At 43.3% G+C, this 27793-nt stretch overlaps 7 protein-coding genes across 11 annotated transcripts; 6 read left to right on the top strand and 1 right to left on the bottom strand.

Annotated features, from left to right (window-relative positions):
- Window positions 1-58: 58 nt before the first annotated feature.
- RB195_005306 (uncharacterized protein) lies at window positions 59-955 on the top strand (the record flags this gene model as incomplete). The annotated part of the gene is made up of 1 exon (XM_064177724.1): window positions 59-955. One exon carries the CDS (start codon window positions 59-61, stop codon window positions 953-955), a length of 897 nt encoding a protein of 298 aa, XP_064034839.1.
- Window positions 956-2832: 1877 nt separating this feature from the next.
- RB195_005305 (uncharacterized protein) lies at window positions 2833-3158 on the top strand (the record flags this gene model as incomplete). Of its 2 annotated transcripts, none has more annotated exons than XM_064177722.1 (2): window positions 2833-2921; window positions 2981-3158. In XM_064177722.1, the coding sequence occupies 2 exons, from the start codon at window positions 2833-2835 to the stop codon at window positions 3156-3158; spliced, it is 267 nt and encodes an 88-aa protein (XP_064034837.1). The 2 variants fall into 2 exon arrangements, with proteins under 2 accessions (XP_064034837.1, XP_064034838.1); XM_064177723.1 differs by having other exon boundaries at window positions 2878-2921.
- Window positions 3159-9683: 6525 nt separating this feature from the next.
- Window positions 9684-11436, top strand: RB195_005304 (uncharacterized protein; the record flags this gene model as incomplete). 3 transcript variants are annotated; one of them, XM_064177721.1, is made up of 3 exons in its annotated part: window positions 9684-10267; window positions 10428-10849; window positions 11012-11436. In XM_064177721.1, 3 exons carry the CDS (start codon window positions 9684-9686, stop codon window positions 11434-11436), a joined length of 1431 nt encoding a protein of 476 aa, XP_064034833.1. The 3 variants fall into 3 exon arrangements, with proteins under 3 accessions (XP_064034833.1, XP_064034836.1, XP_064034835.1); XM_064177720.1 differs by lacking the exons at window positions 10428-10849; window positions 11012-11436 and having other exon boundaries at window positions 9684-10307; XM_064177719.1 differs by lacking the exons at window positions 9684-10267; window positions 11012-11436 and having other exon boundaries at window positions 10640-11005.
- RB195_005303 (uncharacterized protein) lies at window positions 11110-11436 on the top strand (the record flags this gene model as incomplete). The annotated part of the gene is made up of 1 exon (XM_064177717.1): window positions 11110-11436. The coding sequence occupies one exon, from the start codon at window positions 11110-11112 to the stop codon at window positions 11434-11436; it is 327 nt and encodes a 108-aa protein (XP_064034834.1).
- A 33-nt stretch (window positions 11437-11469) lies between these two features.
- Window positions 11470-11832, top strand: RB195_005301 (uncharacterized protein; the record flags this gene model as incomplete). Its single annotated transcript, XM_064177715.1, has 1 exon — window positions 11470-11832. One exon carries the CDS (start codon window positions 11470-11472, stop codon window positions 11830-11832), a length of 363 nt encoding a protein of 120 aa, XP_064034831.1.
- On the top strand, window positions 11493-11771 carry RB195_005302 (uncharacterized protein; the record flags this gene model as incomplete). The annotated part of the gene is made up of 1 exon (XM_064177716.1): window positions 11493-11771. The coding sequence occupies one exon, from the start codon at window positions 11493-11495 to the stop codon at window positions 11769-11771; it is 279 nt and encodes a 92-aa protein (XP_064034832.1).
- Window positions 11833-21403: 9571 nt separating the features above from the next.
- RB195_005300 (uncharacterized protein) lies at window positions 21404-23873 on the bottom strand (the record flags this gene model as incomplete). Of its 2 annotated transcripts, XM_064177713.1 has the most annotated exons (3): window positions 21404-21701; window positions 21761-21864; window positions 23775-23873. In XM_064177713.1, the coding sequence occupies 3 exons, from the start codon at window positions 23871-23873 to the stop codon at window positions 21404-21406; spliced, it is 501 nt and encodes a 166-aa protein (XP_064034829.1). The 2 variants fall into 2 exon arrangements, with proteins under 2 accessions (XP_064034829.1, XP_064034830.1); XM_064177714.1 differs by lacking the exon at window positions 23775-23873 and having other exon boundaries at window positions 21761-21804.
- Between the last annotated feature and the right edge of the window lie 3920 nt (window positions 23874-27793).

The following is a 27793-nucleotide window of genomic DNA, read 5'->3' as shown; positions in this document are numbered from 1 at the left end:
CCACATCAGTTTTCTCGATTCTCGAACGAGAAAACATCCTATTTCTAATCTCACGTAAATGCAACGCTCTGGCCTACGTGAGATACGCGAACTCTCAACACGTGGTGAGATAAAGGTCACAATCAGGGATAAGGGAGGAGAGTTTGTGGTCATATCACGTGAACTAGACATGGCCATCACTCGAAACCATCTGGATGACGCTACGCTCTACCACTCTTCGTCACATAAAGAGTTCATAAAACAGAGTCGCCACCTCAGTAGAGTTTGGGTAGAGATTGAAAAGGCTGCGGGGTTACATAAAACAATGATCACAAAGCTGAAATACAAACCTCCTACTTGCCCAGTTCTATACCTGCTAATAAAAACACCCAAACTCTCTTCCTTTGCTTTCCTTTCAGAAGACCCGGATGTATTCAAAGTATGTCCTATCATAAGCAAAGTAGGTGGCCCCACGGATAGAATATCTCGGCTTTTGAATGCTATACTTGCACCATTGCTCAAGTATGTTCCCGCGCATCTATCCAATACCAACATTTTCCTTGAGCAGCTTAAAAGAGCGCGTTCAGGAAAAGAATGTGTCATCGAATCTCTCGATGTCACATCGCGTTATACAAATGTTTCCAACGGCGCTGCAATGCAAGCTGTGTTCGAGCTACTCGCAGAACATCGGGACACCTTAGACTTGCACGGATTTTCTATAAGGCAAATTATGACGCTCCTGGATGAATGCTTAAGGTGCTCCATTTTTCGTTGGGCCGGCAACTACTATAGACAGGTCAGGGGATTGGCCATGGGACAAAGACTTGCTCCCACATTAGCCATTGCATTCATGTCCAAAATAGAACAACCCATTCTGGAACGGAAACCTTTCTTGTATTGCCGTTATATTGGTGACTGTTGCATTATATGCCCCACTCAAGACGAGATAGATACTTGTTTTGAGCTTCTAATCTAACAGTCCCCTTACATACGGTTCACAAGGGAGAAACCCAAAGAAAATTGGCTGTCCTTCCTCAATGTAGAAATACAGTGGTCCAATGGTGAATGGAAGACACGATGGTTCCGAAAACATAGCAACAAAAACATTTTAGTTTATTGTCTTTCCGCTCACCCTTGGAAAACTAAGAAATTTGTGGTTAAAAACGTGTTTAGGACAGCCGTAAGGGTGACATCAGATGTCCAGGAGCGGATCGATGCGATCAACCTAGCGCAACGCATCCTGAATTCTAACGGTTACATTGGTAATGTGGCACGTAGGCCAGATCTTGGTGCGCAGCGCAATATGCCACACTGGTTGAGTCGAATAAGATCAATTTCTACCTGCCCTTCATAACCGACAACCTGAGTAAAGCTATACGGGCTAGTCTGGTGAAATGCGGTCTCGAGGACCAAGTGAGAGTTGTGGAAATACCTCCAACAAATCTCAAAAAACAACTAGTTCGAAACAGAATGTACGACCGCTTCTGTCTCACTCCAGACTGTGTAATATGCCCATTCGGGAAGGAAGGGGACTGCATGGTCTCTGGTGTAGTCTATCTAATTTCGTGCAAAACATGTGGGGACCAATACATTGGCGAAACAGGGCGCCCCCTTTGTATTCGCATTAAAGAACATCTAAGGGGGATGAAACAATCGAATGCAGCAACTCCCCTCGGGGTTCACCGCAGACAATGTCATGGAAACGTTCCTTTCTGCATAGCTGTCACAATTCTATCGTACGAACCCGAAATTATAGCTCGCAGAACTTTAGAAGCGTTTTGGATAAATGCAAAAGGTCCAAAAATGAATAGAAGGGAAGAGTGCTTAGCCGTGACCAACGAGCTGGCTCTGTATCAAGACCTTTGCGGGTTTGATCTACGGGGTCATATGCGGGCCGCATCTTAATTAGTATCAGCGAAGCGATTGCGCCACGCGGATATCCGCTAACATCACGGCAACGCGGCTACTGAAGTAGGCACAATTTGGCTTTTTTGGTTTTTGTTTCCGGGTGTAATATCCTAGTGGATGATGACTTGTTCTGGATGAGGCATTTGAGAGGATATATTGCAAATGTTCTTACTTTCTAGGCTCTGACGAAGGCGACAACGCCGAAACGTTAGCCGTACTAAATTTTGTTAACAATCTTGGCTGTTGCTTAAATTCGACTATCAACAAGTTGCAATCTCTATGCCAAGATTCAAGGGAAGTCGAGCTTTCGCACGTTTTCAAATCATGCACTCAAAATTTGTTTTTTAAATTTGCGATGTCACGGCCTTCTTCCAATGTTCAACTCCTTCACGAAAAAAAAAATCCTGACCGTTTCCAGTTCTCGTAGGATGATTCGCACAGGAGAAAAAAACACTGTCATTACCGAACGAAATTTGACGAATATTTGCAAATTCGAAGTCGAAACAATGGCCAAACCTATATGGAAGATAATGTACATGTACAATCTTAATTTCTCTGCCTGGAACCAGTCTCGCTATCAAAATCTGTTCGTTTCTCTTCCGAATTCGTCAATTTTGCTGTTTTTTTAACTGTCTCGGTTCCTTTAAAAGATCTGATGCTGACGAGTGATTTCGACTCACATTGCTCTTTTCTGGCAATACTTGTCTAATTCTCCTCTTTTCAGATTTTTCTCCCACGTGTAACTGTAACTGTGCCCTAAAATTTGAAGTCCCTTCTTCACTCCAAATTAGTAGTTGCTATAACGGCTCTCGGTCATCACAATGCTATTTTCTTAAGTCTACTACACTACACTAGTAGTCATTCATTATCTTGGTGTCATTAACCAATCCGGTCTTTAAAGTGTAGCCTTCAATAAAAGACATAATTTAGCGCTTGTGGCTAAAGATGAGGACGATTCTTGTTGTTCTTTTGTATGCACTGTTACTGGGGATGCAGTGCGCTGTTGTAAAGGAAGTTAACGACGTCGACAATATGTAAGCACAAGAAAAGTTAATTTGATTCTTCTCTCTTACACATTCTATGTCGCGTTCAGAGTTCGTCTGAAACGAGCGGTTGTCGTCGCACCACCACGGCCGCCGGTTGTCGTCGTACCACCGCGACCGTCGGTCGTCGTCGCACCACCACGGCCACCAACAGTGGTTGTCGCACCACCACGAAGACCAACGGTGGTTGTCGTACCACCACGACGACCACCATATTATCCAGGCTGACGAAGAATTAACGGACTTACTTTTTGAATGCTATAGAAATGAAACGATTCGACAAGGTCGTTTGTGTCGCCCGAAATAATTCCATGGATTTCTTAAAATTTTATTTTTCTGTTTATTTTATCAATCGGAGAGAGCGTAGCGTAATGATAGGAGGTCCAACTGCAACAGCACGATCAATAGTTCAAAATCTCCGGACTCCACCATGTTTTCCATTCGTGATAGCCCTCGATAAATTGGTTCAATTGGTTATGGACTAAAAACAAACTCTCTGCTGCATCGGACCCAAAGCGAAGTGTTGAATACCAAACTCTTTACTCTTTTTTTTTTTGTAAAATGAGATGACAAGCGAATTGAAGGAAGAGTTTTCTGCAGCACTTTTCTCTCAAACAAAACTTTCAATTTTCAATTCAACCAAAGCGCTAAAGCGATAGAGGCATGGTAGCAACAAAGAAAACAAAGAAAAAAACATCGGAGGAACTCATTGAGAGATGGGAATTTTAATTTTTAAACAACAACGAAGAGTATGTTATTGAATTGAGGATATGTTCGTAGCAGTATCCTTAATACTGAAAATGCATGCAGAAATAAAGACTACTTCCAAATTGTTAGTTATGGCTTGAGATGGAATTCCTCGCTCTACAAGATAGGGATATTTTGCTCTTCCGATTTTATTGATTCTTGCTTCTCCAGACCGAAACAGAATTGAAGTGTCATTTTGATAGATCAGTGGAATGTACAATCAATGAAGTTCGCAGAGCTTTTGAATCAACTGTCAGAATGCATATCTGAGTGGATGCATGAGGAGAACTTTTGACTAACATGTTTTCTTGAGCACATTTTCGTACGGAAACTTGTTGTACATATTCACTTTTTTGTCATAAAAAGACCTACACAACATAGGAAAACTGCGATATTTTTGAAGCAGCTTCAACTTGAGCATATCGGGGACGTAAAGAGGATAACGGCAAATTTTCTGCGAATGCCGCCGAGACATTACTGGTCACGTACTACGACGAAGGTACGGACCATTCGTTCATGAAGACGTAGACAACCGTCATAGGTGCTCTCCGGCCATAGAGACACAAAGAATCACACAATTATAAATAAATGTACAAGGAAGAGTGTTAAGAACGGTAACGAGTTTTCTCTAGATATTACCTTCAAAAAGTCTAGAAATTTTACCAAGTGAACTCTTTTTCTTCCATCAGGTAAAAAAGCTTGAGACTGACACGATAACGATGATCCTGTTAGTTTTGAAAGCAGGAATGTTGCCCGTTTACCGAATGTTCCCAAGTACGTAAACTGGAGCTATAAGAAACATCTTTCCGTTATGTTCCAGTTGAGGATTTCTCTTACTTCTTGTACGGTCATAAATTTGAGATCGCCTCACATCACCAGATTCCAGTAGATGGGCGTGATTCTCCAAGATAATTTAGTAGCTCGTGGATTATATCTTAGCCGGTGAGCGTATGATTAGCAACAGGTAGGCAGTTAATCATTGTTAATCAATAACGAAAGTGAATCTTTTCAGAATACATACCCTCGCTAATTGCTGTACCGAGGCATGGTTAGGGCATGCCAGAAGATCCGCCGGGCCCTCTTTACACGCACCCAATATATCGCAGAGGCTACTGTGACAACTGTGTGTTTGCATCAATGAACACCCAGATCTCAAAGGAAACTACGTATGTCCCCGATGTTGGGCAACCATAAGACGCGCTATTACAGGGGAGACGAATTCGAAGTTGAGAAGGTGACAGGACGCATGAACTCGTGGTTACCACCTGCGATGTTCTCGAGGTGTTTGTGTCAAAAGTTCAGAAACGAGCCGCAAAGAGGAATGCTTGCTGATCATGCGTAAACTACATACTTAACTTTTTCGAAAGTTTTTCGTCTGAAATTAACAATCCGTCAGCTGATGGTAGTTTCATCGACCCTTCTAGCACAAGGTCTATGTTAGAACTGTTTCTCTTAGGGAACTCGAAAGGTGGACTTGACCCTAAACATTAACGGGTTCGTCGTAATGAGGTAGATAAAATGTTTAATCATAAACTCGGTTGGTTACGTGTAGGTGATACTTTATTTTACCTTTCAACGCTACGAAGAAGTCAAATTAGTTGAACGCGAAGTCAGCAGTGAAGATCTTTGCAATCTGGTGCACGACGAGTTATAAACATACGGAATCGTCATCATTTGGAAGTTTATAAGGAGTAGAACATGGCGGAAAGTTTGCTACAGGCTCTGTGCACGGAACTGAACGGGGGTTCTAACATTTTTTGAGTAGTTTTAAAATAGAATTTTTAAATTAGAAAAAAGAAATAGAAATTTTTTGAATAGTTTCTATTTAAATTCTATTATATTAAAAATTTACCACTCAAGGCGAGAAAAATTCAAGTGAAGTGGAAATTTGAATTCTTCCAAGAAAGAAGTAAGTCTAATGCATTCCATTGGTTGAAGGAACTTATGAAGACGCAAACTGTTAAGGGAAAGTAGTTTGGATACGTCATAACAAATGTCTATTTTGCTTCATCGTCTAGCATGTTGTACAAATTCATGTGACCCAAGTAAATGACCTAACTTTTGTCTTTTCATTAAATTGAATTAGCCCAGTGATCCATGAAAAGGAGGTACAGTTTGTAGAAAATCGATAATCGAAACGAGAAATAAATGTAAGCAGTTCAAAACGAACAATTCTAACACGGCTGACAAGGAAATAATGTATTAAGGATAGTTTCAATGCAGATTTCTGAAAAACTCATTGTAGGTTTTCTTGGTGTATACCCACTGTGCGATGCCTTCACTTAGTTCCTATAATATTGCACTAAATGTGAAGCATAGTGTAAGATTTAAAAGTTATTCCCTTATCGCCCTAACTCAATGGTCTCACTAGGATAATTGCGTGGTTAGCGCTCAGGTCTAGAATAGAGTTTAGGTGAGAAAGAAAAGCATCCCCTTTGAAATGCAGTTCGCCGAATTATTCGACAGACATCCTGTTTTTGTTGTAACAGGATTGACGAATAGTTAGGTTATGCCAATGTAGGCCTATTTAACTACTAGTTTGGAAGCGGCAGGTTTAATGCAAATTCGATCCTGTAGCTGAATTGGGCCAGATGTCTGTGATAAGGAATATAAGGTGCAGTGCAGTTGGTTGTGAGACGACTTCATCTTCGACGAAGAGGCTCCTCCACGTCTTCTTCGCGAGAGGTTGGGAAACCAACCTTGAGTTCACCCAGACTGGATGGAATGTCGACCAAGCAATATGCGCACGCCTTTTAGCACATGGCCGCAATAACAGTATGGAGTACTTTGGTGTCTGCGACTCTGGAGGACATGATAAGCGTACATTAAAAAGATCTACCAGTAGCATTAAGTAGGATTGTGGTGGTTGGCATTCATTAGGATTGAAGAAATAGAAATTTAATGACAAGTTGGTTTAAGGAGCAATTAGATTGATAAGGAGAGATTCTCTGCTCCAAACACAAAAATACATCTGCCAGTGAGGAATAAAACAGAACGAAAATTTATTGGCCTAGAGTATTTCTGTTTCAAATAGCACTGTACCTACTGCAGTGACTGAACATTGACAGCCAATATGACAATGTTAGGCTTCCGACTGAAATGAAATTGACTGAAGTGATTCATTGAAGGCGAATAAAAAGGCACAAATTCCTTTTTTTTCCTTATTCGCGAATATTTTCCAAGTGAACAATTTATTCTGGACAATAGTTGGAATTGTAAGTTTTAGTTTTGGAATGTTCCGTTTTTTACAATGCCTTACAACCTTTTTTCATTTCATTATTTGTTGCAATCTTTGAGCAGCTGTCAACGACCTGCCATCAACGCTTAAGTCTCTCAGTACTAGCTCATAACTTTCGTTCCTTCACAAAATGTGGTTTAGGCGCTTACATAGGAACTGTTCATCGTTTTCAACTAACCAAATTGGAGACTTTCGACTGTTTTCACATAAACCAGATTTTTGCAGCCTCTATGAATTTTTTTCCGTTCTTGAAATAGCCGGTTCTTCTCGCAAAGAGGCGCTCTTTCGAATGATTTCAAATTCACTTCTGTTTACAAATTTCAAAATGTTGACACTGAATCCGCCCACTTATACAGCATATAGCAAGTAATTTTATTTAGCTGGAATGGTTATCGCGACTCGGGCATGTTCCGCCAGATATCTCACACCTCCGCTAGGCTACTTCTCTTCCTATTCCCCGTCACAGAGGCACTATTGGCGTGCTATATAATAATTCAGTCGCGCTTATTCTGTCACGTGTGTGTCAGCCACGAAATTCCAAAAAGTGGACGTTACGGGTCCACTAGCATCGAGTTGGTGCGCAGGCAAAAGAATGCTATAAAGTTGGAGACGGGGAGGGGAAGGGGGGGGGGGGGCGGTTTTAAAAAAACGCTGTCAGAAAAGAATTCTAAGTCAGCGGAAAGTGTCGCTGCTATTAATTTTCAGTGATCAGTGATGGCGAAGGGAAAACCAAAGAAAGTCTTAAGTTCGGCTTTAGCCGGACGTTCAGAGTGGTATTTGAATATAGATGAAGAGCGACGACACTTACACACGGTTCTCACTCACAAAGCTATAAAATGAGGTGAGACGGGTGCCCGGCATCGGATTGGTGGGCCGACGCCACAAAGTTATGAAATGGGGTAAGGCGGGTCTCATGGTGTCGGATTGGTACGCAATAACTTCGTGTGCATGAAGGTGGATGGTGTTACAACCGTTTCATAACCGGACCACTGCCCGTGTTGCGTTTCGCCTCAATTACTCCTCAACATATCTGTCTCCTCACAGGTCTGCGTCATCTTGGTAACAAGCTTTCTTCAAATGGGGGAAATACCCATGTAAACGACTGTTGAAATAGTAGCCAACAGTTTGCATGATCTGACGTGGAACGTTGTCCTTAACAGTACGATGTTGCTGCTCACGTCATTTTATGTCAAAACATCATTTTCTGATGACTGTTGGAGAAGAACAGAAGTAAAACCCATGTTTCGAGTGATGCTCCCAATTCGTGCCTATATTATATTGGTATCGAAGGAGTTTTTGGAACTGAAGTTATCCAAATGTAAAAGTGAAGAGTTTACAAAGAAAACTATGAAATCTATCGCCTATATTTATAATAAAAAAGAGGAAGAAAGCGTTGTTAGAAGAACAGAAATCTAATTTCACAGAAAGCGCTACTACTATTAATTTTCATCAAACAATGAAGGGGAGTGAAACGAACACCACAGAAAGTCTGAATTCAGGCTTTAGCCGGACGTTCAGACTGGTGAGTAATAATAATAAACTTCGCATGAAATGAAAAGATATGCAGATAATTATACGGTGGTAGTGAAATCACTCATCTTCCAATATGGGCGGACACGAACATAGCCATTCCGAAATATGGCTGTAGAGGGATGTAACGGACATAGTAAAGCCGAGTTTCCGAATATTATCGGTGAAAAATCCGACTGTTGCAATTCATTCGTGAAAATACATTCCAGTCTGATAATTGGGATCAAGTGATAGTGTCCGTGGACGAGTACGGTTGGTTCTCTATTTTATTAACGAACCAATAACCTATTACATTTTTCAAGCTTTGCCTAACTTCTTTTCAGCACCCCTCAAGTGTTCAGTTCACAGGCGAAAGTGCATGCGCATAGTGTTTGTTCGCAATAACATCTTAAGAAGTAATCTTGAAATCTCTATTCTTGAAACTTTGTCATTGGAAAATGTTTTCTCGCTATGCCAACAAATTTTTGGTGAGAAATTATTATTGGTATGACGTTTCGCCACGGATCTCCCTCACTAGAGGAATCACAGCCGGTTAGTCGCGAGGCTACGTGGCGCGTCCCCGGGTGGCGGATAGGGGGCTAATCGCGGACCAAAAGCGACCTTATGAAAGAGACCCAGAGACGCAGGTGGATTCAGGGGATGGACTCCCTGTTTCTGCTGAGCCAGGACTGACTCATGACATCCTTGTATCCCGCACGTCGGTCCGGCCAAAAGCTTGTCATCAAGTGACTGGGAGGTGCAAGAGAGGCGGTTTAGAGTCGCCTCCAACTAATAAGCACCACATGTCCACTTCGGGAGAACGTAAGTTCTCCCAAAAACTCATGGGACTAGAGGTTTGCAACCTGCCCATGGGTTTTAAATTTTATGCAAAATATAGTAATAGAAAACAGTCTCCTGATTCCGGAGGAAAGCCTGGTACGGTAGCGCCAGGTAGGACGGGGTTGCAGGAGTCATATAGGCTACCGAAACTGAAAAGGACTAGGATGACGATCTGTACTTATAATCGGAAGCGGCCATCGAAGATCTGATGATGCAAGCAAGAAGATCAAGTATGACGTCATCAGACTGATCGAAACGAGACGACGTCACCCTCTCAATGCCGTATATGAAACTGGAGAAGAACTGTTCTTAGGAACATGCGACAGTAGAGGTGTTGGTGGAGTTGGCGTCCTCTCCAACACGACTATAGCAAAGAACACTCTTTCGAACAACTTACGACCCGAATCAGACGTCTGCGGATGAGAAGATGTGGTCCAACACCAGTTTTGACTGTCTTCGTCGCTTACGCTCCAACATCATGCTACGAAGAAGAAGAAGTCGAAGCTTTCTATATGGACCAGGAGAAGTTCTACCGAGAAGATCATGCCTTCAACAAGGTCATAATTGGCGTTTTCAACGCCAAAGTTGGCAAAAGAAGAACGCCAGAGGAACTTCACATCGGGACCCACGGCCTACAATGGAATGACCAGCTCTCCGAGTTCATCATGACGACTAAGACCATCCATGGGAACTCGCAATTCCAGAAGCCCTCCTCTCTACGCTGGACGTGGGAGTCACCCGGAGGAGGGTATCGTAATGAAATAGACCACATCATCGTCAATAAAAGGTTCTGCCTGATGGACGTCGCTGTTGTACCAAAGTTCTATACGGGATCGGACCATCGCCTCCTCCGAGGAAGATTTTCTTTCACAAGGAGAGCAGAGAAAGCCGCCAAGTTCGGAGGGAGAAATCCCAGAACTATCATCAACTGGGATCTCTTCGCTACGTTAGCCGGCTTTTGGGAAGATTCCGCAATGGACAACATCGACGACGAATATGACCGGTTCGTTGAACACCTTCACGACTGCTGCGAAGAAGGCTGAGAGTTCTAAAACCACCAAGAGACGCCTGTCTTTTGAAACTCTTGAGCTGATACGCCAACGTGGAGCAGCACGAGCTGCAGGGAACCAAGAACTCACGTTCGAGCTCGCAAGGCTTTGCAGAGAGGCGATAAAGGAAGACCTTAAAGAGAGAAGAGCAGAAGTGCTGGCTGAAGCCGCAGAGGCGGGAAAAAGTACCCGCTATGCACGTCAAGACTTCGCCAGTCGCAAGATGAGGATGACTGCTCTCCAGAACCCAAAGGGAACAACCATTGCATCGAGAAGGGGGATGGAGAAAATCATCTACGACTTCTACTCCGATCTCTTCGACAGCCATGTCCACTTGCCCTCCTCACCATCTGATGGAAGACGGACAAGTCATTCCAGAGGTTCTCCCGTCCGAAATACGACATGCTACCATGTCGGTAAGAAATCGTGCGGCACCCGGTCCCGACAGAATAAGACCAGAACACTTGAAGAACCTTCCGCCAGTACTCATCAACACCTTGGCGAGGCTCTTTACACGTTACCTGTCGGAATGCAAGGTTCCTAAACAGTGGAAGACCAGCAAGACCGTGTTGTTGTATAAAAAAGGAGATCAACTTGACATCGGCAACTATCGCATAATCTGCTTACTGTCCGTCATCTACAAACTCTTTACGAGAGTGATCCTTAATAGGATTGAAAAAGTCCCTGCTTGAATGAAGGACAGCCATGCGAGCAAGCAGGGTTTCGAAAAGGATTCAGCACGATTGACCACATTCACACTGTTTCGAAACTCATCGAGGTATCACGAGAGTACAAGATGCCGCTCTGTCTCACCTTCATCGACTTAAAGAAGGCCTTCGACTCAGTTGAGACAGAAGCGGTCGTGGAAGCCTTGGACAACCAAGGCGTCCCTACAGAGTACGTAAAGATACTTCGAGAGTTGTACAGTAATTTCATGACCTTAATTTCGCCATTCTACAAAAATGTCATCATTGACGTCAAGAGGGGAGTCCGACAGGGTGACACAATCTCACCCAAAATATTCACAACCACCCTCGAGAACGCAGTGCGAAAGTTGGAATGGGACGACATGGGAGTGAAGGTCGACGGTCGGCAGCTACACCATTTGATGCTGATTCGCTGATGACATCGTACTAGCATCAGCCAAGCGGAACGAATGCTGACCGAATTCGACAAAACATGTGGATGCATCAGTCTTCAGCTGAATCTACAAAAGACGATGTTCATGCGGAACGGATGTGTCTCGGATGCCCCATTCACGCTCAACGGAACGGACATATCCGAATGCACCAGCTACGTTTATCTGGGTCGGGAATTGAACATGATGAACGACTTGACCCTCGAGCCGGGCAGGAGGAGACGAGCGGCTTTGGGAGCATACAAGAGCATCGAGGATGTAGTGAAGAAGACCAGGAACACCCGGCTCCCTCTCCGGTACCACCATACTTCCTGCTTTGACTTATGCTTCGGAAACCTGGGCATTTCGCAAGCAGGAAGAAAACGCGGTGAGCGTAATTGAACGCGCAATTGAGAAAGTGATCCTAGGAGTATCCCGTTTCACGCAATTGAGGGATTCGAAATTTTCTCCTACGTCAGCGTTCGAAGATTAGAGACGCCGCCGCGTTTGCCAAGGAAAGTAAAATAAAGTGAGCCGGACAAGTGGTGCTCTTCAACGACAACCGTTGGACCAGAGCCGTGAGCGACTGGGTTCCCCGCTATATAAAGCGCACTACAGGAAGATCGCCGACCCGATGGTCAGATTTCTTCACGAAGTCCTTCAAAGAAAAGTATGATGCTCTTCGTGTCCCACGCGAAAGGAGGAACCACTGGGCTACTTTGGCACGCGACCGGGACAAATGGAAGAATTACTGGCGCCCGCTCGACCAGTTCGAAGATCAATGGGAGTCAAGGTGATCAAGGTGATGACGTTTCGAGGGCAGGTGTAGTGTGGTGGTTAGAGGTTCCGCTTCCTGCACGATCGATCGGAGGTTCGAATCCGTTCTACTGATAACCAAGCCTTTCATCACTTTGGGGTCGATAAATTGGTACCAGACTTGTTTGGGAGGATGAAAATACTGACTTGATACATCGGCTAGCACCACAGGTCGTTGTATAGGCCACTTACACGTTCATAAACCTCAAACAATTCTGAATTGAAGTGAACTTGGAGGCGCATCCCAAGCGGATTGATAAACGTCAGAAACTTTATCCTTTATCCTTCATGACGTTTTAACAAACCCCTCTCTATCAAAGGGAGAAAGGTCAAGAAGTACATGTATGATGTGCCACCGCGTATCCAGGAGGCTAATTAGCGTCGATAATTCCACCGACTCAGCGTCATAACCGCTACAGTAGCCTGAACGATTCTCTTGCACTACGTCTCACTGACGCCACGCCCACACTTTCTTTTCCTTCCAATTCGCTGCGCCTGCAGCTCTTACGATGCGCTTTTTGGAACGAACAAAAAAGGAAAGTGCTTTTCGAGAAATTTATTTCAAACTATAGATTACGAAGAGTTGTTTGATAAGGGCATATAAATGAATTGGTGATTAAAATTGTGACTCGAAGTGTTTGTTATCATTTGTTATTATTTGTTCTGAATTGTGGGATGGAAACCGCAGATTTATCTCTGAAAATATAAGAAATGCTTTGAAAATGTTCCATTGTTCGGTATCATAGTATATTTTTTCATTTTTTCGCTTTGTAGGTATCTCATTTTGCATATCTAGCTGAGTAAAATTGGCATCCTACGCCTGAATGGACCCGAATAATGTCTAGCAGACGTGTAGTAGCTGAAGGCGTATCTCACAGTTATGCCAGATAACAGATACCTCTGTTTATCACTAATACACACAACCTGTCATATTAATTTTGTGCAGAAAATAGACAGAAATAAAAGCGATGAAAGGTAAAAAAGTAGAAAGGAGTTAAAAGAATGTTATGCATGATAATAAGGCTGGAAGTTGAACATTGAACTCGTCGAAAGGCAGCGTAACGAGGGCATACTTTTGCGCTTCGAGTTTATATAGAGCAGATAGTGCGCGAAATGTGTGGAATTCCTGGATGTATGTAAATATACGTGTTGGTGTTTTTTTTTCTGCGTCATCCTTTTTTCTTATAATCCTCATCTGTGTGGAATTTGTCGAATGAGATCGTTTCGTCTCCACCAAGACGATCCACTTTAAATAAGGGAAGGTCCTGATGGCATATCTTTCGATTACATAGAAGGATTTTTTTTTCTCCTTGATCATGATATATAATAACGGGCTTATTCTGTCGTGTGTGTGTGTGTCACGAAATTCCAAAAAAGAGGTGACGGGTCCACCACCGCCGAATTGGTGCGTCGGCGCCAGAAAACTACAATATGCGGTGCGACGGGTACACAAGCGTCGAGTTGGTGCGCCGGCGCCAGAAAGCTATAATATGGGGGCGACGGGTCCATCGACGTCGGATCGATGCGCAATAACTTCGTGTGCAATTCGCTAAAGGTAGGTGAAACGTTGCAGGCGTTTCATAGCCGTGGCCACTGTGCGCGTTGCTTTTCACCTTTATGACTCCTCCACATGTCTATTTCCCTCCTCGTTCGCTTCAATTTGATAGGATGATTTCCTCAGAAAGGAATCAAGCATGCAAACGGCTGCTTAAATAGTAGCGGCCAGTTTACGTGATCTGACGTAAAACGTTATCTTTATCAATAGGATGATGTATTTCACGTCATTTTATGCCAAAACATCATTCTTTCATAACTGTTTAAGGAGACAGGAGGAAAACTGATATTTCCAGTGATGCTTTTCTCTTTATAATAATCCAGTCTGAGCGTCCGGTTAAAGCCGAACTTCAGACTTTCTGTGGTGCTTGCTTCGCTCGCCTTCACTGATCAACGAAAATCAGTATTAATGCCCTTTTCTGTGAAATCTCCAACAATCTTTCTTCCTTTTTTACATTATAACTAGAAGCAAAAGATTTCAGTCTTCTTTCTAAACGCGTCATTTTTACATTTGGAAAGCAAGCGAACTTCAGCCTCAAACACTCGTTATCAATATATTACAGACAAAATTTAAAAATATCACGCGAAATAGGGGTTTTTCCCTGTTTTCTATAAAAAGTAATCAGAGAATGATGTTTTGGCATAAAATGACGTGAAAGACATCATAATACTGATAAAGATAACGTTCCAGATCACGTAAACATTTTGCTACTATTTAAGCACCCGCTTGCATGTGTGTTTCCAATCTCCGGACCCGTCGCACCCCCTTCTATAGGTATCTGGCGCCAGCGCACCAATCCGTCGCCGGTGGACCCGTCGCACCCCTTCTATAGGTATCTGGCTCCGGTGGACCTGTCGCACCCCTTTCTATAGGTATCTGGCGCCAGTGGACCTGTCGCAGCCCCTTCTATTGTTATCTGGCGCCGGCGCACCAATCCGACGCCGCGGGACCGTCATAACTCATTCTATAGCTATCTGACGTCGGGTGGACCCGTCGCACCTCCTTTTTCGAATTTCGTGACATACAGACAAACACACACACACGGACTAAGCTCGGTATTATATATCATGATCATGATCATGATCATGATTGGTAAGGAGTGTTTGAAGCTGAAGTTTGAATGTTCTCCAAATGTAGACCTGACGCGTTTAAAAAGAAGGCTATAAAATATTTCGCCTTTTTTTATAATGAAAAGAGATGAAGAAAGATTGCTAGAGATGCACAAGTATAATTTCTCAGAAAACGACGATCAGTGAAGGGGAGCGAACTGGAATCGGACTGACGTTTGGTGCGACGGGTCCACCGGCGTCGAGTTGGTGCTCCGGCGCCAAAAAGCTATAAAATGGAGTGCTACGGGTCCACCGACGTCGGATTATTGTGTCGTGGTGTAGAAGTACTGCGCAGTAAATTCGTGTGCATGCCACAAAAGGTGAATGGAACGTCCCGAACGCTTCATAGTCATACCCACTTTGCGCGTTGCTTTTCACCTCTACGATTCCTCCGTTCTTCAGAAAATGGAAACACGAGTGCTAACTGCTGCTTATATAGTAACCAACTGTTTTCATGATCCAATGCGGAACCCTATCATTATCAGTACCATAATGTCGTTCGCTTCATTTTATGTGAAACACCATCCTGTGATAACTGTTGGGGAAAAAAAGAGCTAAACCTATACTTTGGAAGTGTGCTGAAAGGAGATGAGATGCTCGAAAAATTTAATTGGCTTCTGGTTCGTTACTACAATAAAGAACTCAACCGTTTTCTAACATAAATACTAACATGTTCTCCCTGTCATCAACCTGGAATATATTCATGAACGAATTGTAACAGTCAACATTTTCATTTTTTTTCCAATATTCGATTACCCTTAGCTTTACCAAGTCTTTTACATGCTTTGTAAGTTCCATCATTGGTATCTTTCTTTATTTTTCCACTCATGTCCAAGTAAGTTTCGGAATGCCAATGTTTTTGTTCGCCCATGTTAAAAGATGAGTGATTTCACTAGTGTCAGATAATTATCTGGATATCGTTTCATTTCATGCGAATCGCTGATGTTCGTTATTATTACTTACCAGACTGAACGTTCGGCTAAAGCCTGACTTCACACTTTCTGTGATGTTCGTCTCACTCCCCTTCACTGATCAATAAGAATTAATAGTAGTGGCGGTTTCTGTGAAATTAGATTTGTGTTTTTCCAACAATGCTTTCTTCCTCTTCTTCATTGCAAATATAGGCGAAAGATTTCATAGCTTTTTTTTGAAAACTTTTCAGTTCTACATTTGGAGAACAACCAAACTTCAGCTTTAAACACTCCTTTGATTCCGATATTATACAGGCACTAATTGAAAGGATTACTCGATGTATGAGTTTTTGACAAATGATGTGAAGTGTTGGCTACTATTCAAGCAGTTGTTTGCGTGAGTGTTTCATTTCCAGGGAAAGGCATGCTACCAACTTGAGGAGAACGTACAAGGGAATAGACGCGCGTTGTAGAAGTTGTAGAGTTGAAACGCAACATTCCCATAGGCTGAGAAAGGGTTGGAACTTCTCATTCATGTTTTGCAACCCAGGGAGTCAGTGCGTATCAATTCGTATCAATTCGAGGCCGTTGGACCCGTCACCCCACCCCCTTTTTTTTGAAATTTAATTCACACATACACACACGACAGACTAAACCTGCTATTATATAACACGATAGTGATTATTATTCAGCGCGATGAAGCGGAAACAGAGAGAAAGGTTCCTCTTTCGCCAGCTGCACTCTGATTTCGTTCGAAAAAAGCAAAGAAACGCCGCTAATTTGACTTTTCCTGAATTTGACCTTTTGAGAATAAACCGTGTAGCCCAAATCGTTCAACTTGTGAAGTTTAAGTGGTGTGACAGTTAAAAGAAGTCGTGGAGAAGAACTGAACTCTCTCTGTTAACTAAAGCCGGATGTGTGTGTTGCAGTTTCCGGCGTTTCTCATCTCACCAGCTGTTGAAAACAATTCCCAGACATAATGATTTTGCCAGATTTTAGAAATCTACAGTAGATTGAACTAAAAGCACACCACCGAGCAGTAAACATCACTTCTTCTAGTACAAGCTTATTTTCTCCGGATATTTTGGAATTCATACTGTCCAACCATTGAGTTATCGTCTCCAACTACACAATCCACTTTCCATCACATGTCACAATTCGGTCGAAAAATCTGTCGTAACTGTTACGTAGGAAAGAAGAAAATGATATCTGAAAGCGATGCTCTTTTTAACTTTTTTCAGCGACTATCAGTCAGTTTACGAGGCACGCATTTGCCTACCACTTTCACTTTTCGGTCCACATACCTAAAGACAGTAGATTGATCAGAGTTGGATTTTTCAGCAACTTTTCACGTAGCCATAATAGGTTATTTATCCAATGATGGCTCTACTTTGGTCGTTGTCAACTTTGCCTTACCGGCTATAACGAGACTCATGTTCGAGGCTCTCAGAACCCTGAGAATATTCTTGAACCAAACACTGTACGTTCCTTAGTATTTCCGATGCTGAATGCATTGCTGATGATGACAGATCCTTCTGTCGCATTTTGACCCGTTTTGAAATCACATAAGAATATGGCTCTTTTCTTCTCGTATTATCCCTTCCATGGGTTACGAGAGAATTGCGATGAACAAAAGCAGTACATTATCACCAAGAAAACATGGAATATATAAAAACCAGTCTGAACGTCCGGCTAAAGCCGGATTTCAGACGTTCTGTGATGTTTTCCTTGCTCGCCCTTCCACTGATCAAGGAAAATTAATAAGAGTGGCTTTTTCTGCGAAATAAGAATTGTGGTTTTCTAGCAGCACCTTCTTCTTTCTTTTTTAAATTATAAATTCCAAAGATTTCATAGGTTTCTTTCTATTCGCGTCATTTTTACATTTGAAGAACACTCAAACTTTAGCTTCAAACACTCCTTCGATACCAACATTATATAGACACCATTTGAAAGCTTCGGGTTTTACTCCTGTTTTTCTCAAACAGTTATCACAGAATGATGTTTTAACATAAAATGACGTGAACAGCATCACCGTACTGATAAAGACAATGTCACACTTAAGATTACGTCGCCCGCGCTCAATTCGACGCCGGTGGACCCGTTGCACCCCCATTTCGGAATTTCGTTTCACACATTGCACCTGACAGACTAACCCCGTTATTACATAGCATGATCATGATAATACGTAACACTGAGTTATCTTCTAAAGAATTACTGTTAATCTCAAGCCAGACAAATATAAAGAACCGACTAGACTGCCGCACTTTACTGCTGAAATTGTTAGACCGTAGCAAGAATTATTTTGATGTTAGAATTACGAAGTAATGCAAAACAGTTAAAATCACGCAGATGTATACTCATCGAATTATATTTTATTGTTTAAGGCCGTTTTATCACCAACACATTATTATCATCCAATAAATCTCTGTTTTTTTTGAGTTTTTCAAATCTAAGCAAATATTAATCACTTATGGATTGTCAGCCTCATTTGTGTTGCTTCCAGAACAATGACCTTTTCAGAAGCAAGCATAACGTTGTCATATTGGATGTCAAAGTTCAGTCGCTGCAATAGGTACAGTGCTATTTGAAACAAAAATATTCAAATTCTGTTTTATTTCTCATTGCCAGATGTATTTTTGCGTTTAGAGCAGAGTGTGAAGCTCTTCATCAACCTAACTGCTGCTAAAACAATCTTGGCATAAATTTCCTATTTCTTCAATCCTATCACAATCCATCTTTTACCTAATGCTAGTGGCAGATCTTTTGAATGTTCGTCTCCCACAAAAAATCTGACTTAATGATATTCTGTGGAATAATATTATCATATCCTCCAGAGTCGGTAGACAGTGAAATATCCCATACCGTTATTGTGACCAAATGTGGTGAAGACGCATGCGCATATTTTTGGGCCGGCATTACTTTCGGTCTGCGTAAATTAAAAGACCTCTCGTGGAGAGGACGTTCAGGACCCTTTTCATTCAAGATGATGTCGTCTCAGAACCACCTACACTACACTTTCCATTTCTTACCGTAGACACCCGCCCGAATTGAGCTGAAGGACTGAATCTGCAGTCAGTCTGTGTGCATCTAAATATATCTACACGAATGGTCGTCGTGTTCAACTGCTTATAAACCTACGTATGATGTCGATTCGGTATAGATACAACTCGTCGTAAATGTTTGGTCGGCTTCGAGCGTTCCGGAGCGCTGCTTTCTAGAACAAGTTCGATTGGAGCGCGCTAGCCTTGTGCACACGCCGCATCTTCCGGGCCGTTTTTTTTTACAGGAATTAGGAAGGAATGGAACGGATCACCCTTCTAATAATCCATAATCTCCATAATCCATTCTCCATAATCTACTGTCCTGTATAAGAATACTCCACCGGAAATCTGTACCACCTCAGGTTCGCGGGGTGATGCCCTTTAAAGGAGAAATCGAGTGTCACCTGCACCAAACAAACCAACCACGCCATCAATCATTTTGTCTGTCTCATGACCTTGTCTGTTTAGGGTCCACTTTTGAAGTTCCTTAGTTGGGAGAAAGAGTTTTAACCTGGAATCTTTCTAGAAAGGTTGATGGAACTACTATCAGACGAAGGATTGATAATTTAACTTGAAAAACTTCTGAAGAGGGTTAATTACGGAGTTTTTGCATGATCGGCCATTCCTCTTTGCAGCTTATTTCTGAATTTTTGACACAAACACCTCGAGAACGTCGCTAGTGGTAACCCAGACCGTCATTTTCTTAAAGGTATCACCCCAGGAATCTGAGGTGGTGCAGATTTTAGGTGGAGTATTCGTATACGGGATGGAAGACTACGGAGAGAGCGACTACGGAGATGCGGCGCCGCACAAGATTGGCGCGCTCCAATCGAACCTCTTGTACAAAAGGGTGCGCCAAAACGAATGAAGCCGTATCTTCCGGGCCGTTTTTTACGGCAATTAGGAAGAAATAGACGGAATCACCCCCCTCTCCGTAGTCTCCCATCCTGTATACGAATACTCCACCTGAAATCTGCACCACCTCAGATTCGTGGGATGATACCTTTAACTTTGAAGTCGTCTTCGTTGTAATAGTGCGATTCCCCGACACTGGAATATGCACGTAGTTCATTTTGAAATCTGGGTATTCCTTGATACGAATACACAGTAGTCTAGCAGCCTCTCCGACATACTGGGTGCGTATAAAGAGGGTCCCGGATGATTTGACAAGATTCTTAGACTTCCTGAAGGTAATATCCAGACGAAGCTCGCTCCCATTCTCACCATATGTGGTTTTTCTCTGTACCCAGAAGAGTATCAGATACGGTTGTCTCAGTCCTCATTAACGACTGATGCGTGGTTTCATCGAGGTACGTTCGCGTATCCCCGGCATACTCACAGGACCCGTAATGTAAGGGCGGAGGAATACGCAAAGAACTTTGCCGTGATCATCCGTGTTCTCCCGATACACTCATGGAGCACTTGTTTTAAAAACACCCCAGCTTTTCTATGTTGTGTCGGTCTTTTCATGAGAGAAAAATGAATATGTGAACAGGTTCGCTACCAGATTTCGTATTAAAATGTGCCCCAAAAAGCACTGTTGAGCTCAATTTGTCATCAGTTTGAGAACGTATAAGTACCAAGAGAAAAATCAGTCGAAGATGCTTTTCTTCCATCCACCCAGATATGTATTTTGCACGTTTTGCATCCACTCAGAGATGTATTTTGCACGTTGATGCACAGTTTTTGACAACTTTATTTGTAGACTTTCTACTCGTCTATCAAACTGACACTCCGTTTGTGTTTCAGTTTTGTTTTGTCGGAATCAATAAAATCGGAAAACCAAACTATTACTATCTTGTACAGCGAGGAATTCCATTTTATACAAAAGTGACAAGTTGGAGGTAGTTTTTGTTTCTGGATGCATTTTTAGAACTACCAATAATTAATTTTGCAGTACCAAATACACAGAATTTATCCACAATCCAATAATATGTCTCTTTGCTGTTCTTTAAAAATTAAAATTGCTATCTCGCAATGAATTCCTCCAATATTTTCCTTGTTTTCCTTGTCGTTTTCATGTCTCTCCTGCTTTAGTGCATCGGGTGAATTGAAAAAAAAAAACCAATGGCAAAAACTCTCTCTTCATTTCGCTTGTCATCCCATTTTACATCTTAAGAAAATTTAAAAAATAGTTTGGTATTCAACACAATGCCTTAAATGCGATGCAGAAAAGAGTTCGCCTTCAGTTTAGAACTGTTTGAGGTTTATGCGCAAGGTGTGTGGCCTACATGAGCACATGATGACCCAGTTGATGTATCAAGCCAGTATCTTATCATTCCAGCCGATCTAATGCAAATTTCATGAAAATCATTTTTTCATGACAATCATGAATGAAAAGCTTGCTTGACTCGAGCGATTTTGAACCACTGACCTGCAGCTGGAGCTCCCGCAATTACGCTACAATCTCCCATTGATGAAACGAGCACAGAAACAAAATTGTAAGAAATACATGCAACTACTCTGGACGACAGAAAGCACTTTTGCAAAAGTTCCACTTTTATTTGCGTTCGAGAAGATATGTTTATTAATTATTTTTCGTCAACCTGCGTAAAGTGCTGGTCGCCGTGGTGGTACAACGACGACCGGCGGTCGTGGTGGTACGACGACGACCGGCGGTCGTGGTGGTACGACGACGACCGGCGGTCGTGATGGTGCGACGATCGGCGGTCGTGGTGGTACGACAACGACCGGCGGTCGTGGTGGTGCGACGATTGGCGGTCGTGGGGGTGCGACTACTGGCGGTCGTGGTGGAACGACGACGACGGGCGGTCGAGGCGGTACGACGACGACCGGAGGTCGTGGTGGTGCGATGACAACCGCTCGTTTCAGACGAACTCTGAACGCGACATAGAATGTGTAAGAGAGAAGAATCAAATTAACTTTTCTTGTGCTTACATATTGTTGACATCGTTAACTTCCTTTACAACAGCGCACTGCATCCCCAGAAACAGTGCATACAAAAGAACAACAAGAATCGTCCTCATCTTTAGCCACAAACGCTAAATTATGTCTTTTATCGAAGGCTACACTTTAAATTTTTTTTTTTTTTTTTTTTACCCCTCTCTCAAAACCGGATTGGTTAATGACACCGAGATAATGAATGACTACTAGTGTAGTGTAGTAGACTTAAGAAAATAGCATTGTGATGACCGAGAGCCGCTATAGCAACTACTAATTTGGAGTTAAGAAGGGCATTTAAATTTTAGGGCACAGTTACACGTGGGAGAAAAATCTGAAAAGAGGAGAATTAGGCAAGACTCGTCAGCATCAAATCTTTTATAGGAACCGAGACACTTTAAAAAAAAACAGCAAAATTGACGAATTCGGAAGAGAAACGAACAGATATCGATCATGAGACTGGTTTCAGGCAGAATAATTAACAATGTGTACATCATCTTTCGTATAGGTTTGACCGTTGTTTCGACTTCTTCAAATTTGCAAATCTTCGTCAAATTTCGTTCGGTAATGACAGTGTTCTTTCTCCCCTGCGAATCATTCTACGAGAACTGGAAACGGTCAGAAATTTTCATGAAGGAGTTGAACATTGGAAGAATGCCGCGACATCGCAAAATTAAAAACAAATTTTGAGTGCATAACTTGAAAACGCTTTTCGATAATGTTTGCAAAAATTGCACAACGTATTTGCTGAAGGGAAACTTGGATCGCTGAAAATAGCTGACCACTTACTTTCGGAACGGTTTCGGAGCTGTGGTTATTAGCCGGCTTAGTTCACCAACTATAGTAGGGGCAAAACGATATGAAACGATTGCTTAAACGACTGCGTTCGAAGCTGTGCGCTGGAGCTGGGATCGAAGAAGTTGAGTTGGTGGCACCATTCTGAACTGGAATTCGATGGTTCCCCACCACTTCCACCGCCCACTTCGAACGCAGCAGCTTAAGCAACTACACCGTGCTTCATGTCGCTTTGAGTTTACTCTGCTTGTGTAGCTCTACAGCTGTTTCTAAAGGCTTTATTGCTACCTGCGTAGTATCGTTGCCTCTTTATCTACATCATCCTTTATGTGGGTTTCTATTTAGTCTGACACCTAAGAAGAAGCATCTATAGCATCTTTATCCTCTTGCGGGACATAGGCTACGAAGGACATGCACACTGTACCCTTAGATGTTACCCTTTAGTGATGCGATTGTCTCGTGTGCTACTAATGAACCCAGCTCCTTCATAAAGCGCATAAAGTGCACGACATTGATCAATCACAGTGGTGATGCCCCAACGCGTTCGAATTTTTTTGAGAGCAGTATGACCTTTACGACTGCGCGTGTAGCCTTTCAGTGACTTGTGGAGGTTAGCCATGTTCTTCAAGTCAGTGTTTTTGTCTTTCCAGATAGGTCTGGTACCATTCGAGGAATGAAATGCTTGGTCGGAATTAGGGGCGGAGTCGAACCTTTGATCGGTCGAGCAGCCAAGATGGAGCCTCCTACTGGCTGCGCCACCCCGCTTCCATTCAATAATTTGGTGCAGCGAGAAGGAATTTAGATTCGAAGGCAGATTAAAATGTGGGAGAAATTTTTGGTAAAGAGAGAGTGAGCTGTCATTGGCTTAGAATATACCAGTATGCAGTAATTTGCCAAGGAATCGGATATTAGGGATTCTCATGTCTGATTTCATAAGTAATAATGTGAAGAGTGAAAACAATGCGAGTCGATATAGTACATCAGCACCAAACGAAGTTAATCCTAAAAACAGCGAAATTGACGAATTTGGTCAAAAATGTCAGATTTCGAAAGTGAAACTGGTTTCATATAGAGAAATTCATATGTGCAATCTCTACACTTCAGCGAACTAGCAAAATTTTATCAAAAGAATAGAAGAACTCTCCGAGACTTAACTGAATAAATTAAGAATATATTAACAGGCACTAGAAAATGAACGAATAATCTTCAAAACTACCTCGTAATGAGAAAAGATCCATATTTCTTCCTCAATATTTCGAATATAAAACGCAAAGCAACATATCATAAACAACATCTTTCGAATCGGTTTACGCATCGTTCCTATTTCGGATTCGCTCTTTCGCCAAATTTTGTCACATCACTCGATGGTGGAAGTGTTTTTATGTCTAAGTCAACCCATGAAACTGGAAATGGAAACATTATACCTATCCATTTTGTTACTAGTGGCTATCTTCAAAAAACACGAAGGAGACACATGAAATAAGAAAACGCGCATTGTGGTGGTTTTTTCTCCACTCAGGGGCGGATGGTGATGGTGATGAATACTTTAGTCAGAACTATTCACATTATTCAAAGTCTCAATCATTTCAAATTCACTTGGAAATTCAAATAATTTAAAGTGTTGTTTTTGATCCTGTTCGAAAAGGTATTCGACATGCTTTAAGAAGGGAACAAAGCAGCAGAAAAATCAGGTGCCAGCATGGAATTCAAGTCAAAGGAATATAAATGGTCAGAATAACACAAGACCAATATAAGCACCAAATCGCGACCGGAAAAATACGGGGAATCACAACGACGGAAGAAAAGTAACGTCGAATAAAACTCACACGGGTACGGAAAAAACTACCCTCGGATACAGAACCAACAAATAACGCAACCCAGTTAGTTCTTATGACAAGTGATGGGAACATTTGGAATTGAATAAGAAGGAATTTAAAAAAGTGCACTTTTTCTTCGATTCTGCAGCACAGAAAACGGTGATTGAAGGATCACTAGCCGAACATTTTGGCCTTCTTCGAGAGACAACAGGAATATGCACCATGTTCGGAATAGGTGGACATACTGAGCGCTTCAAAAGTCACGTAGTACATAAGAGAATTGGTACAGCCTTCGGGGAAGTGATCAACATGAACATCCAGACTAAACCTGTGATAACAAGTGGTTTTCTCTGACAAATACGAAAGTCAGAGGAGAACACCAAACCCCACGTATTTTGTTAGGGTTATAGTACTATCACGAGTTAGTAACTGATCATTCTCAGTAATAAAGACACAATGGTCTACATACCGCAAAAACCGTAGTCGGACCCGCGATATACGGAAAAGGAGCTGTTCATACAGAGAACGAAAAAGATACTCTGTTGTACTATGAACTCACTGCTCTACACGAAAGCAGCGAACAAGAGAAAACTCTCAACACCAGACCGCTTAAAAAAATACCAGTCCTAACGTCAGGCAAAAGCCGGACTTCAGACCTTCTGTAGTGTTCGCTCCGCTCGCCATCACTGATTAATGAAAATAAATGAATAATAGTGATATTTTCTGTAAAATAAGAATTGTTACTCTCTAACAACGTTTTCTCCTATTTCTTAAAGGAAATTTAGGCTAAAGATTCATAGTTTTCATTGTAAACTACAGTTCTACATTTGGAGAACATTAAAAGTTCACCTTTAAGCACTTTTTCGATACTAAGGTAATATAGATACGACTTGGAATCATTACTCAAAACATAGGTTTCCCTCTAGTTTCCCCCCCACCCCCAACAGTTATCGTAGAATGATCATCATGATCATGATCATGATATATAATAACGGGCTCATTCTGTCACGTGTGTATGTGTGTGTATGTGTGTGTGTGTGTGTCACGAAATTCAAAAAGGAGGGTGCGACGGGTCCACCGGCGTCGAGTTGGTGCCTCGACGCTAGAAAGCTATAAAACAGGGTGCGACGGGTCCACCGGGGTCAGATTGGTGCGCCGCCGCCAGATACCTATAGAAGGGGGTGTGACGGGTCCACCGGCGTCGAGTTGGTGCCTCGACGCTAAAAAGCTATAAAACAGGGTGCGGCGGGTCCACCGGGGTCAGATTGGTGCGCCGCCGCCAGATACCTATAGAAGGAGTGCGACGGGTCCAATGGCGTCGAATTGGTGCACAAACACCAGATAGCTTTGAAATGGGGTGTGATGGGTCCCATCGGATCGGTGCGCCATAACTTTGGTCAGACGTCGCGAAAAGTAAATTAGACGTTGCAAATTCCATATTCATGGCCACTGCACGTGTTCCATTGCACCTCTATTAATCCTTTACGTATCTATTTCCTTGCACGTTTGCCTCAACGTGGTCCCATGCCTTCTTCAAAAAGTGGAAACACCAACACAAACGGCTGCTTAAATAGTACCCAATAGCTTACATCATCTGATGTGGAACTTATCTTTATCAGTACGATGATGCTGTTTACGTCATTTTATGTTAAAACATCATTCTTTGATAGCTTTTGTGGAAAACAGGAAGAACACCCATACTTCGAGTAATGCTTCAGAATTGTGTCTATATTATATAGAAACCGAAGGAGTGTTTGAAGCTAAACTTCGAATATTCTCAAAATGTAGAGCTGACGCGCTAGAAAGAAGACTATGAAATCTTCTGCTTTTATTTAGTAAAAAAGAAAGAAGAAAACGTTGCTAGAAAGAGAGAATTCTGATTTTACAGAAAATGTCAACACTATGAACTGCCATTGATCAGTGAAGAGGGGCAAAGCTAAAATCACAGAAAGTCTGAAGTCCGGCTTTAGCCGGACATTCAGACTGGTGATCTACTATATAATAACGGGCTTATTCTGTCACGTGTGTCTGTGTGTGTGTGTGTGTGTGTGTGTGTGTCAGTCACGAAATTCAAAATGAGGGGTGCGACGGGTCCACCGGCGTCGAGTTAATGCCTCGAAGCTAGGAAGCTATAAAATGAGGTGTGAAGGGGTCCACCGGCGTCGGATACCTATAGAAGGGGGTGCGACGGGTCCATCGGCGTCGGATACCTATAGAAGGGGATGCGACGGGTCCACGGCGTCGGATACCTATAGAAGGGGGTGCGACGGGTCTCACGACGTCGGATACCTATAGAAGGGGGTGCGACGGGTCCCACGACGTCGGATACCTATAGAAGGGGGTGCGACGGGTCCATCGGCGCCAGATAGCGTTAGAAGGCGGTGCGACGGGTCCACGGCGTCGGATACCTATAGAAGGGGTGCGACGGGTCCCACGACGTCGGATACCTATAGAAGGGGGTGCGACGGGTCCATCGGCGCCAGATAGCCTTAGAAGGGGGTGCGACGGGTCCATCGGCGCCAGATAGCCTTAGAAGGGGGTGCGACGGGTCCAAGACGTCGGATACCTATAGAAGGGGATGCGACGGGTCCATCGGCGCCAGATAGCCTTAGAAGGGGTGCGACGGGTCCAAGACGTCGGATACCTATAGAAGGGGGTGCGACGGGTCCATCGGCGCCAGATAGCCTTAAAAGGGGTGCGACGGGTCCATCGGCGCCAGATAGCCTTAGAAGAGGGTGCGACGGGTCCAAGACGTCGGATACCTATAGAAGGGGTGCGACGGGTCCATCGGCGCCAGATAGCCTTAGAAGGGGGTGCGACGGGTCCATCGGCGCCAGATAGCCTTAGAAGGGGTGCGACGGGTCCAAGACGTCGGATACCTATAGAAGGGGGTGCGACGGGTCCATCGGCGCCAGATAGCCTTAGAAAGGGGTGCGACGGGTCCATCGGCGCCAGATAGCCTTAGAAGGGGTGCGACGGGTCCAAGACGTCGGATACCTATAGAAGGGGGTGCGACGGGTCCATCGGCGCCAGATAGCCTTAGAAGGGGGTGCGACGGGTCCAAGACGTCGGATACCTATAGAAGGGGTGCGACGGGTCCATCGGCGTCGGATACCTATAGAAGGGGGTGCGACGGGTCCATCGGCGTCGGATACCTATAGAAGGGGGTGCGACGGGTCCCACGACGTCGGATACCTATAGGAGGTGCGACGGGTCCATCGGCGTCGGATACCTATAGAAGGGGGTGCGACGGGTCCCACGACGTCGGATACCTATAGGAGGTGCGACGGGTCCACAGCGTCGGATTGCTATAGAAGGGGGTGCGACGGGTCCACCGGCACCAAATACCTATAGAAGGGGGTACGACGGGTCCAATGGCGTAGAGTTGGTGCACCGATGATAGATACCTTTAGAAGGG

This window comes from Necator americanus, chromosome I (genome assembly GCF_031761385.1).
Source record: "Necator americanus strain Aroian chromosome I, whole genome shotgun sequence".
Classification (NCBI taxonomy): Eukaryota; Metazoa; Nematoda; class Chromadorea; order Rhabditida; family Ancylostomatidae; genus Necator; species Necator americanus.
The sequence above is the reverse complement of the archived record's forward strand: the minus strand, read 5'-3'. Positions and strand labels throughout refer to the sequence as shown.